Here is a 12,175-nt window from a genome sequence, read left to right on the forward strand (position 1 = left end):
GTATACCTGTAGGTGTCGTGATGAACTGGCCCATGACTCAGGATGTCAGGCGGGCCAGCTAAGATGCCTGTGATGGACAAATATATTTGAATTATGTGTTGTGTATGTGTGTGTGTGTTGTTGTTTTTTTTTAACCACAAACATTTGTAGATAATTCAGATTTGAAATCGGGTTTAGTTTTCATGTCGATTGCAGTTTTATTTCTCCCGCGCAGTCCAGTCACCACGAGTGTCTTTCACGCCGTATATGTATTTTTTGCCATCAGGGGGACATCGAGGAGGACGAGGCCATCCCAGACAACGAGCAAGACATCCGGCCGCGCTTCCACCGCTCCCGCACCGTCGCCCAGCAGCACGAGGGCGACGGGATCGAGGACGACGAGGACGATGACGACGAATTGGACGACGATGACACCATCTCTGATTGGAACCTGCGTGAGTTGGGCGCCTGTGTGAACGGAGCTGTCTGGCTCTCTCTTTCTCATTTATAAAGCATCCTTTTTCGTTTCCTCCCCATCCTTTTTACTGAGAGCTACAAAAGGAACCAAACAGCGTATTGATGATTTCTCTGCTCTTTGTGTGTGCCGTACCCGTTACGTCTGTCTGCACACTTCTATGTTTCTGTGTACGTCTATACTTTTTTTTTTTTTCCACCTTAGGAAAGTGTTCAGCGGCAGCGTTGGACGTGTTGGCCAACGTGTTCAGGGATGACCTCTTGCTGCCAATCCTGCCCCTTCTCAAAGAGCTGCTCTTCCACCCGGAGTGGGTGGTTAAAGAGTCTGGCATCCTCGTGCTGGGGGCGATAGCTGAAGGTAAGAAGAAAGGGGGGGGGGGGGGGGGATGAGGGATGAGGAAGAAACTGTCATGGGAGTGAGGTCCCTCTCGGATGAGATTACACTCTCTTATCCCTGTCTCCAGGCTGTATGCAGGGCATGATCCCGTACCTGCCCGAGCTCATCCCCCACCTCGTCCAGTGTCTGTCCGACAAGAAGGCCCTGGTGCGATCCATCACCTGCTGGACGCTGAGCCGCTACGCGCACTGGGTCGTCAGCCAGCCCCCAGACACCTACCTGAAGCCTTTAATGACGGAGCTGCTCAAACGTATTCTGGACAGCAACAAGCGTGTGCAGGAGGCCGCTTGCAGGTAGGCGAGAAGTCCCGACGAAGTTTTTTTTTAACAGCACAGTCGGAGCACTGGCGCCGCATTCGGTTCGGCCGCTCCCACACATTTTATTTATTTTTTCCCCGCCAGGGGTTTTTCGTTTTTTTGCAGATGCATCCAGATTTCTTTAATGTTGTCGAGAGCTTTCCATGTCACGTAGTGCTGAAAGTTATTTTTAGATATATATTTATTTATTCATTTTTTCCTCTCCTTTTCTCCACCACCCCCCCCCAGTGCCTTTGCCACTTTGGAGGAGGAGGCTTGTACAGAGCTGGTGCCCTACCTGGCGTTCATCCTGGACACGCTGGTGTTCGCGTTCAGCAAGTACCAGCACAAAAACCTGCTCATTCTGTACGACGCCATAGGGACGCTCGCAGATTCAGTCGGGCACCATCTCAATAAACCGGTATGCAGAACGGAAACACGTGAACGTAACGTCACAACATACTATTTACTGCTTCCTCGTTTGAATGCATCAATCACTGCAATAAAATTGTTATTTTCTGTGGTAATTTTTTAGGAGTACATCCAGATGTTGATGCCACCGTTGATCCAGAAATGGAACCAGCTGAAAGACGAAGACAAAGATCTCTTCCCTTTATTAGAAGTGAGTTTCTTAATGTACAATTACAGCTCGCGTATGATGTGTAATTTCATCATCCAACGTCTGGATATGCCGCAGACCATATCTAACCGCCGCCTGCCTCCCTCAGTGTCTGTCTTCTGTAGCCACCGCCCTGCAGAGTGGCTTCCTGCCCTACTGCGAGCCCGTGTACCAGCGCTGTGTCAACCTGGTCCAGAAGACCCTCGCTCAGGCCATGGTGAGTGTGTAGGATCCAGAAATGTGCGCACACACACACACACACACACACACACACACACACACACACACACACACACACACACACACACACTCTCTATATCGAGGGATCTCCAACCTTCTTTCCTCTACAGTGACAAATTTAAAATTGAAAGTGTCCGAGAGCTGCTCATGTTTAGTAACATAGAGTCAATGCAAAAATACCTTTTACAACAGTTTCATGAATGGATGTGAAATGAGTCGCTTGTCGTGATAAATCCCTCCACAGAAGTTCCCTACGGGTCCAATCAAATCCTCAGAGCTTTTTGTAAGATCTTTTTTTCTTAAATTTCATAAATTGCTGCACTGCCCTCAAATGGTGAAACAGTGAATTCATGCAGGTTTAATGTGCATGTGTACTATACAATTTTGATTACAGATTTAATCCCAGCATAGTGGGTTGGAAGCTTCATAAACAAACAAAAAAATATACATCATAACTCAGGTTTTTATTCATGTTTCATGAATTCAAACTTTCTTTTCTACCTGTCCTTCACTCTCCAGCTTCATCAGTCACAGCCGGACCAGTACGAGTCCCCCGACAAAGACTTCATGATCGTGGCTTTGGACCTGCTCAGCGGACTGGCCGAGGGCTTGGGTGGCACCATTGAGCAGCTGGTTGCTCGTAGCAACATCCTCAACCTCATGTACCAGTGCATGCAGGTGAATTAAGAGCCGTCAGAGTTGTCTTAACGTGGCAAACCGGTACACCGGCTTGTTCGTTGTTCACCGTGTGCTGTTCTCTCTAACCGCTCAGGACAAAATGCCAGAAGTGCGTCAGAGTTCTTTTGCTCTACTAGGGGATCTGACCAAGGCCTGTTTCCAGCATGTCAAACCGTGCATCGGTACGTTCTGTGCAGTTGAATCTGAAGCACCGTTTGGCAATAAGCAGTCAGTCGCTAAGTTGTTCACTTTCCTTCTTACAGCTGATTTTATGCCCATACTGGGTACTAATTTAAACCCAGAGTTAATATCAGTGTGCAACAATGCAACATGGGCAATCGGGGAGATATCTATACAAATGGGTGAGTGTGTTTTATTTTATTTTTTTTCTTTCTTTTTTTCCTAACACATTTTCCCAAAATATCACCATTTAAATAATATTTTGTGTTTTTAAAATCTGAATAACATTTCTTATCACTCCACCCTCAGGGCCTGAAATGCAGCCATACATTGCCATGGTGCTGCACCAGCTGGTGGAGATCATTAACAGGCCCAACACCCCAAAGACTCTCCTGGAGAACACAGGTACCACTTGGTGGTAGTGCTGAGCCAGCCAGCCAGGGTGCCACACACACACACACACACACACACACACACACACGCACACACACACACACACACACACAGGGAGGTCCTTGCACACTCAGAATTCACCACATTGACTTGGGTGCTCATCCTGCCCCCTCTTTAATCTCTATCAAAACAACCTTTCCCAAGGAATGAGCCTTACAGGTTTTGCTGGTTTTTTACCAAAGTATGTAAAATATTTCAGGTATTGATTTTCATCTGGCACAGTGAGATAAAAAGACAAAAAAGAAACCATGGGAAAGCCCTGGTGTGAAATTCTTAAAACTCTCAAATTGCACAAACCGTGTAAGAGCCCAGTCTTGGAACTAACTCATGTGCACTGTGTGTGGGGAAGTACACTATTATGATAGAACAAAGTGTGAAATCACAGGCAGTGTTTGAGACAGATAGATGACTTCATAGCTTTCACATAGTCACTTATATTTACTGAACACCTAAACAACACTGATTGATTGAGAGCTGACTAAATGTAGATCACTTAGCATGGAAAAGCCTTCAAATTCTCCAAGAGGTTGCACTCTGCTCTTGTTTTTTTTTGTTTTTTCCCCCCAATTTAAATTCGGTCTTTTATAATTTCGATGAGTCAAAGAGACCATCATAATGAAAAAATATACATGCAAGGGTGAAGTGTGACCTGCTTTCAAAAACGAAAGAGGAAAAACTAGGGACTCTGTAGATGTGTTCCTGTTTGTTTGCTGTCAGTTTATTTGTTGCTTTTCTTTACTGTTCTTTAAATGTGGATGCATATCTGCCAATAGATGTTAAATGTTGTTAAGAACGGCCGATGTTTGATGCAGGATACGTGATTTTTTTTTTTTAACTCCGTCACGAACAGCCGTAAGAGTTTCCTGACACATCTGACCACGTCTTCACTGTTTGTCGAGTGTTTTCAATATTTAAATTTGAAAACGCCACGGTGAACCAAAACATCCAAAATTAATGTACAAATTCAGATGTTTAAGCCATCTTCAGATATATCTTTTCCAAGAGAACCAGCTCATCGCTGGAGCAAAATTTAAAACGAACGGCCGCTGTAATACCCCTGTTAAAAGTGGGCGTGGCTTCTTCGTATCCCCCCCCGCCCCCTCTTCCGCCCACCCCGATCAGCTGATCCTGCACTGAACTCTACTCTAATGAGCATACCATCTGCTTTCTGCATGTGTCATTGGACTGTTCATAAATGCCTGTTTGTTAATGAGAATGTTGCATAGTTTTGTGTCTCTTAAACTTAGGTCCTCCCTCCTCTCTGCCTCATAAGAACCTGCTGTGCTGGATACTAGTCTCCCTCCATGTAGTTGGCTTGGAGTAATGTGTCATTTCTTTTCAAAAACAAAACAAAAAAAAACAAAAAAAAAACATTTCTGTTTTCTTATGGAAATTAACATTTTGTGAGTTTAAGGGAGAAATCTCTGTCAATCCAAAGTGAACTGCTCCTGTTGAGGCCGGTCACTTGCACATGCTACACCTTTCGCTAGCCTGTGACGTACATTTTAAAATCAAGTTAATGCATTTTTTTTTTTAATCCTATATTTGACTAGCTATTTTGATCCATATGATTTTCTGAAAGCAGATGCCATTGTTTGCCTTTTTTCTATGAATGTCCTGTCAAAGTTGTCAATGTGTTCTCCCTTAAACGTTGTCGTATGTCTTTTTTTAGAGTGTCATATTTTTACATTCCTCCCCCCGTGACTTGAAAGGGGCAGTAATAATCAACGCTAGTGAAATCTTCTGTTTATTATCATACACAGATTCTGTTGATTTATGTCTCTGAGTTGTTTGTTTTTTCTTTATTTTTTTCTCCTCCCCCCTCCTCATTGCTCATGTCTTGGTTGGCGTTTGGTGGTGTGTAACCGTGATTGCGTTACCTTAGCAATAACAATTGGTCGTCTTGGTTACGTTTGTCCTCAAGAGGTGGCACCCATGCTACAGCAGTTTATAAGACCCTGGTGTGTATTATTCAATCTTTTATTTAATTCATCTCCTCTCTGCTTTCTTCTTCTCTCTCCTCGTCTGTCGCCTGTCCCCCCCTCCCCTCCCCTCCCCCCCGCCCCCACCTTGTTGCTCTCCTCCTCCTCCTCCTCCTTTCTCCTCACTCTCCTTCTCCTTCTCGAAAAGACGTCTTTTCAGTTGTTTTTTCTTCTCAGTTTGTAATCATTGCCAACCGTGTGACTAACCCTGTCCTCTTTTAGGTCCTACCCGTGATTTGTTTTTGTTTTTTGCCTCGGTAGCACCTTCATGTATTTCTATACCTTAATTTGTTTAATTTCTAGCTTTTTGTCATTTGTTAACTGTCGCTAACAACCTTTTAGAAGATGCATGGGATCAGATTATTTATTTTTTTGTCACGTGCCTGCTGGTTCAGCAACAGAGAAAGGATGCAGACCTTTTAATGCCAAAGAGCATTTTTTTTCTTTCCTCCCTAAATCCCTTTCTCATTCAGTAGTTCACCCCAGCTGCATGTGCCCGTCCCCAAAAAAATGACCCCAAAACCTTTTCCAAAAGTAATGTTTATATTCAAGGTGCTATATAGATTGAGGTTTTTGCTGAACACACTGCTCATAGACGGAAAAAAAAAAAAAAAAAGAATAAGTGAAGTTCTCAGAGATCAAAGTAGCTGTGTTTAATGTCAAATTTTTTAATTTTTTAATTTTAATCTCTTTTGTGTGCATGTTTTATGTGTTGTGGTAATCTCAGGTCATGATAGACATTACTCACATGGATGTGTACATAGAGTCTAATGTGTTTGTACAGTTAAGAAAGAAAATGTATTGATGATAAGAAACCACATTTGTATCGAGAGAGGCTATATATATTTATTTTTTTTATCTCTCAAATAATGTTATTTCTTATAAACATGTATGTTAGTTATTGCTATAGATATTTGTACGAGTCGTTTCTAGAGGCAGTTTTTCGTAGACAAGTTTCTGAAGTTGTTACTTTGAGGATTCTTTCGGTGTGGTGTTAAATGTGACCCCTCCCTGTTGTCAGGTGCACGTCTCTACGAAACATAAGAGACAACGAGGAGAAAGACTCTGCATTCAGAGGAATCTGCACTATGATCAGTGTAAATCCGGGAGGTGTAGTGCAGGTGAGATCCAGCGGTAAGACGATGGTAGCGGTGGTTATGTTGTTGTTGTTGTTGTTGTTGTTGTTGTTGTTGTTGTTGTTGTTAACAGTCCCGGGAAGTTGAAATGTTGCCTCGCCTCTCTTCTCTGGAACAGGATTTTATATTCTTCTGTGATGCAGTGGCCTCCTGGGTAAATCCAAATGAGGATCTCAGAGACATGTTCTGCAAGGTAAACGTTGAAGATGAATGTTTAGACACAAATTACGGAGATTAAATTACAATAATAATAATGATTAAAAAAAAAAACAGACAACTAATTATGTAAGATTTCAGCAAATTGTTTAATTTGAGACATGGAGCCATCATGGTTTCTTAATTCACTTGTTTCACTGGTTAACATGTCTGCCCCCCATCCCCCACCCCTATTCCCCCCCCCTCTGCCCTAGTGGCCAAAAGCAGGAACGGCAGCGTCTCCAGCTGACGCTGATAATAATCCCGTCGCGCAGAAGATCTATTTTTGAAAAGGCAGCGCCTCCGTTGTAAACGCGGTCTAACCTTTTCCCGGTGTTCGATTTCAGATCCTTCACGGGTTTAAGAACCAGGTGGGCGAGGAGAACTGGAGGCGCTTCTCCGATCAGTTCCCGATGCCGCTGAAGGAACGGCTGGCAAGCTTTTACGGGGTGTAACCGTTTCCACAGCGCTGTGCCTCATCTCTGGGGTCAGTCCTCCGCTCTCGGATCATTTCACCATGTCGAAGTTGTCCCGCAGTCTAACGAGGCCTCTCTCTCTTTCTCCGCGCAGGTCATTCACTACGGGAGACAATATAGGGAACCGTCCCAGGGAACATGTTACCCTTTACTCGGGGGGAAGGGTCTGCCTGCTGACGGGGAAAGGGAAGGGGGTGCCGACCTCCTCCCCGAACCGGGTGGACGGGGTGGGAGGGAGGTGGTAGCTGCAGTTCCTCAGTGCCCCCTGTGCACAGGCTATAGGGGAGGGGAGGGGGTGGGGGGTGCTGGCAGAGCAACCTTATCATGGGAGGTTAAATTCATGTTAATCATACCTCGATCAGAAATAATTGAAATTATCCCCTGATCTTTTTTTTTCTTTCTCTCCATTTCTTTTCCCCCAAAATATCTTTTTTTTTTTTTTTTTTTTTAACCACTAGAAAGAAATGTAAACATAAAATGAAGATCTTTGCAAAACCCTGTAAAGTATTTGCTCTTCAATTATTAGTCAGATGAGGGGGAAACCTTAATGCGGAAAAAAAAAAAAAGTGGTTTTGAAGGGGCAGATATGCATTTATAAGAAGACTGTTCTTTAATAAGAAGAAATATAATGGAGTGAAGGTTAGCTTAAAGCTAAGTTGTAGCCGAAGGATGCATTTTATTGCATCTGGCCCTGAAAACTAGATTATTATTATTATTTTTAATTTTTTTTTTTTTTTTAACAATGCTGCATATCACCGAGAATGAGTTATTTCAGAGTTCCTATTCTTCAGCGGGGCGCGGGGCTGTTAATTACGTCACCAGAGAAGCACAAGATTTACCTTTTTAAGAGCAGCTTTTCTGGGAATAGGTAGCATGCGTATATCATCGTGGAAAAGCTGTTGAACTTTAGTGCCGTTTTGTGTTTTGCGTTCGACAGCTGTCATCGGCCCTTTCGATAAGGTTTCTTCTTGTGATTTGTATTCCCTTTTGTTTTTTCTTCTGCCAGAGAATTACGGCCATCAGCTGTAATGTAGCATGACAGGGTTTACACACCGAACTTTTAGGAAAAAAAACAAACAAAACAAAAAACAAAACAAAAAAAAAAACGTGTCAAATCTTGGCTGTGATGTGACGTCGGAGTGGAGCTGTGGTTTTTTTCAGGGGGGGACGGGGGAGGGCGGGGGGGTTTCCGGTCTCGTGGCATGAATGTGACGCGGACGTTCATCGGCAAGCATATCAGAGCTTTAGATTTACAGTCCTTTTAAAAACAAAAAAATAAATAAATAAAATGTTTTTGTCCGGGCCACGTGGAGGAAACACGGAGGAGGATGCGGGGGTCGCATCCTCTGTGTCGCTCATTATTTTATCGTTTTCCTTTTTGGACTTCTACCACAATGACACAAATCCTCTTTCTGTGATTTTTTTTTTAAATTTTTTTTTTTTTTTTTTTTTACTGTCAGAACCATACAAACCCACCAAATCAATGTTGGATATGTTTTATTTCTTAATGTACCGAAGTTTCGTTATTGGGCTTCTTTTGCTAAAAGCATGATCTCCAGGATGACTGTGTAACGTTTCGGGTGGTCGTCACTGTGGGGTACTTGGATGCTTTCATCTTTTGCATGTTGGTGGCCCCTCACCCCCGCCCCTCCCTCCCTGACATTATAATGGTAAGGGGATTGTGGGTGGGAAGGGAGGGAATTAGGGGAGCTTCAATTAAAAGTTAAAAAAAAAAATAAAAAAAATAAAAAGTACATAGTAATCATTTATGTATCGCTACACTGGGACTTTTTATGACTTCACGTGAATCTTGCTGGAGTGTTCTCCCTAAACTTTTTACCCCATAGCTGGATGTATAGTTCTTAAATACTGTGAAAGTACAAGAATGTTATTGTCTCTGCTTGTTTTGTGCTGTTATATATATATATATATATATATATATATATATATTTTATTTTTTTTTTATTTTTTTTTTAAGTGTCTAAGTGTTTAAGTTACAGCTAGCCTGAATGTATTCCATGATGGGTTTGAGAGATAGGAAGATTTTTATAATTGTTGTTTTTTTGTTGTTTTTTTAAAGACACCCAGCCAGTCATGTTCCCTCTGCTGGCCAGAGTAATAACTGCAGTATTTTAAACCTTTTTGCGATGCAGGCGACATGCACTTACAACTTTAAATAGCAAGTGCTTGAAAATGAACGATGTCGCCGAAACCCTTGAGACTATGACCTCGGGGTTAACACAGATTATTGATAAACTATTGCTGCTGAAAATGTATTTACCTAATACAATAAGCATCTCGATGCAATTGGATTATTAAGATTGTAGATGTAGTTTCATCCTGTCACAATAAGAAATGCGCAAGTGCTCTGTTGGATTCAATAAGGTAAATACAGGATTTAGCGCATCATGGAATACAGAGGCGAATACTCGTATGTATGCGTCACATCATTGTCGTGTTTTTGAAGTGATTTTTTTTTTTTTTTAATTTTTTTTAGTTTTTGTCTTGTCACATTCCAGCTGTTTGGCATGCAAAAAAAAATATGGAGTCATCACAGCTTGATGGTGTGTGCGTGTGTGTGTGTGTGTGTGTGTGTGTGTGTGTGTGTGTGTGTGTGTGTGTGTGTGTGTGTGTACGTACGCAGTCCTGTTATTCTTTCATTGAAAGAGTGTAGGTCTATAAAACACGTTGTAACTGTGCTGTATTTCTGACTCGACTGCTGCTATACATTGTAGTTGTGTTTCACCACTTGAATATGTGTTTTCTATGTGTTAACCTCAGGTCGTTTGAGTCCAGTGTTATTTGTTTTTTTAGTTGTTTTTTTTTAATCATCATCCCCTCCCCCCCTTCCCCCCTTAACGTGTACGCCTTTATGCATCTCCTCAAACAACTACAGATTAGTAAAGAGCTTGCCCTTCATATTAGAAAACGGGATAACCGTGGGTGTCAATTGACGTTAGTTTTAAACGCGTGCAACACCGCTAGCTGTCAAATGTGATTACAGTTGCAAAGCAGCAGGGGTAAGAACAATTCAGAAATGGTAACGTGCACATACTTTATGTACTTTTTGTCGAAAGTGATTGTTATCATACTACGGTAAATAGTGTAACCTCTACACAACGCCTTGAGAGCAAATACTTTTAAGTTTTTTTTTTTTTTGCAATAGATATACAGTATCTAAATAAACCGGTACCACCTACTATAAAAGCGAAGAAGTTGGGTTGACAACTTATAAAGCAATGTTATAAACATAATGTTTGCAAATATACGTTTGACTTTCTATGAAGCTTTATGGAAAATTTGTATTTTATAAAGCACCCACCAATATTAAGGAATGTCTAGTCAAAGAGCTCCTGTATTCTATAATTCAATTAGCCTTTAAACTTGATTAGATAATCTGCCTTCATCTTTTTTGCTAATAAAAGCGAAAACATCATTTTGATAGACATGGTTTGATTTTTTTTTTTTTTTCCTTTTTTTTTTTAATAAGCTGCTGAATTTTAAAAAAGTAATACTTTTGGGGCCACCAAATATTTTGGATCATGCAAAGACTCTATATTGTACTGTAGTAATTTTGTAATATTTGTAAGATGATATAGTGGGTGTGACTGGTTACCATTGCTTGAATCTGTACATTGTACCAATAAATTGTTTACATTATTATGGGCCGTTGTCTTGTATTTTCTCCCACTTTGTGGAGCATTTCTTTCCTGTTGCAGTTGCACTAAATTAACATGCAAAGAAACATAAGCATAAAGATTTTTTTAAATGACAAGCAGCAGTTTTTGTCTGTGCTTTCTCCCAATTGTTGCAGCATATACAGTAATGCAACATTATTGTGTATATTCACAAATGAAAATGTTTTCACATTCCTTTTGGAAATTATTGATTTGAATTTTCAGTTTTATTGGAAAAATATATTTATATTTTGGACCAATAAAATTCTTTAAAAAAAATATTCTTTCATCTCTATAAGAATTACCAGTAGGACTCCTACTTCCTACTGGAAATAACTTATTCCCACCACTGCACCAACAATTAAATATATTATTGTTAGAAAAATTACTCAAGAGGCTTGGTTCAAAATCAAACACATCGGACATTTATTCTTGAAAGAAGGAACACATACATGCACCCTCAAAGAGAGGTGTCCAGCAAAGAAGGGGCCTTCCCTCCTCTGTAGGTCAGCTTTTATACAGTGGGACAAACAGTAGACCATCACCCCCATTCCCTTTGTACCTGCTTTTGTACGGTAATACAGAGTTGGTTGTAGGTCACAAGAGTCAATTAGATGTGGAAAGAATCACTTGCAAATAAGACAGAAAACAAAGGAAACTTTTCGGGGCCTGAGACTTTCCGGAGCCACGATGCAAACAAGAGGAAGAGACAAATCTTTCCTTTCCATCATATCCCTCCTGTTTATACAAAGTATAACATAACGTGCATAAAAAGGAAAAAAAACAAAAGAATCTTTCCATCATATAAAAGAATCTTTCCATCAATTATGTAATTCATTCAATTTATATTTATGCAATTTTTCAAATTCACAACATCACAATCATACCTTAGGTTATGAAAGTTACAGTACACGTTTTGTTGAGCTATCACAATATGTTTTATATATATATATATCTATATATATATAAATCACAACCAAACTGATGCTTCTACCACTGACTCGAAGTCTCAGGAAGTGGGCTGGAAACTATAAACAATGAGGAAGGGCCATAATAACAAAACTGTTTAAGCAGTAAGTAAATTGGTAAATAAGCAAATACGTAAGACAAAATAGTAAATAAATACGTAAATAAAAGCCCCAGTTTCAATTTAGTTTGTTTTTCTTTCATTTTAAGCATTAAATTCTCTGTGTTTTAGCACCGCTGCGGCATGTTTCCGCGAAGAGGGATTTACGCGGCGCACTTGAAGGCAGCATTTCACGCAGCGACGGCGCGTCTGGTGCATTTTATCCGCCGGTGGTAGCGCTGTTTCGCCCGGCAGAGTTTCCACGGTAAGAGAAGACAAGAGGGGTTGAGAGCCGCAGTACAGCCGGGCGGAGGTGGAGTCTGTAAG

General features: G+C 41.2%; 1 protein-coding gene and 1 long non-coding RNA gene across 4 annotated transcripts in view; one reads left to right on the forward strand and one right to left on the reverse strand.

Moving 5' to 3' along the window:
• Positions 1-10,768, forward strand: part of tnpo1 (transportin 1) — a 23,191-nt gene extending 12,423 nt beyond the window's left edge. The window contains exons 11-25 of one of the 3 annotated variants that reach the window (XM_069168254.1): positions 266-434; positions 659-811; positions 918-1,143; positions 1,396-1,567; positions 1,682-1,768; positions 1,875-1,982; positions 2,525-2,683; positions 2,778-2,865; positions 2,947-3,045; positions 3,173-3,268; positions 5,202-5,277; positions 6,320-6,419; positions 6,553-6,627; positions 6,977-7,116; positions 7,200-10,768. In XM_069168254.1, coding sequence (XP_069024355.1) covers positions 266-434; positions 659-811; positions 918-1,143; positions 1,396-1,567; positions 1,682-1,768; positions 1,875-1,982; positions 2,525-2,683; positions 2,778-2,865; positions 2,947-3,045; positions 3,173-3,268; positions 5,202-5,277; positions 6,320-6,419; positions 6,553-6,627; positions 6,977-7,084 — 1,716 coding nt within the window. In that variant the 3' untranslated portion in view covers positions 7,085-7,116; positions 7,200-10,768. Of the gene's footprint in view, positions 1-265; positions 435-658; positions 812-917; positions 1,144-1,395; positions 1,568-1,681; positions 1,769-1,874; positions 1,983-2,524; positions 2,684-2,777; positions 2,866-2,946; positions 3,046-3,172; positions 3,269-5,201; positions 5,278-6,319; positions 6,420-6,552; positions 6,628-6,976; positions 7,117-7,199 lie in introns of those variants that run through there. The other 2 variants (XM_069168262.1, XM_069168270.1) reach the window with 2 other exon arrangements.
• LOC138209620 (uncharacterized) lies at positions 5,943-7,043 on the reverse strand. The gene is made up of 2 exons (XR_011179173.1): positions 6,954-7,043; positions 5,943-6,620 (listed from the first exon to the last, which is right to left on the reverse strand). It is a non-coding gene; the product is annotated as an uncharacterized lncRNA (long non-coding RNA).
• Positions 10,769-12,175: the final 1,407 nt, after the last annotated feature.

The sequence above is a fragment of the Embiotoca jacksoni genome, unplaced genomic scaffold (genome assembly GCF_022577435.1).
Source record: "Embiotoca jacksoni isolate LCO1_2020_lvr unplaced genomic scaffold, fEmbJac1.0.p SCAF_10, whole genome shotgun sequence".
NCBI lineage: Eukaryota > Metazoa > Chordata > Actinopteri > Embiotocidae > Embiotoca > Embiotoca jacksoni.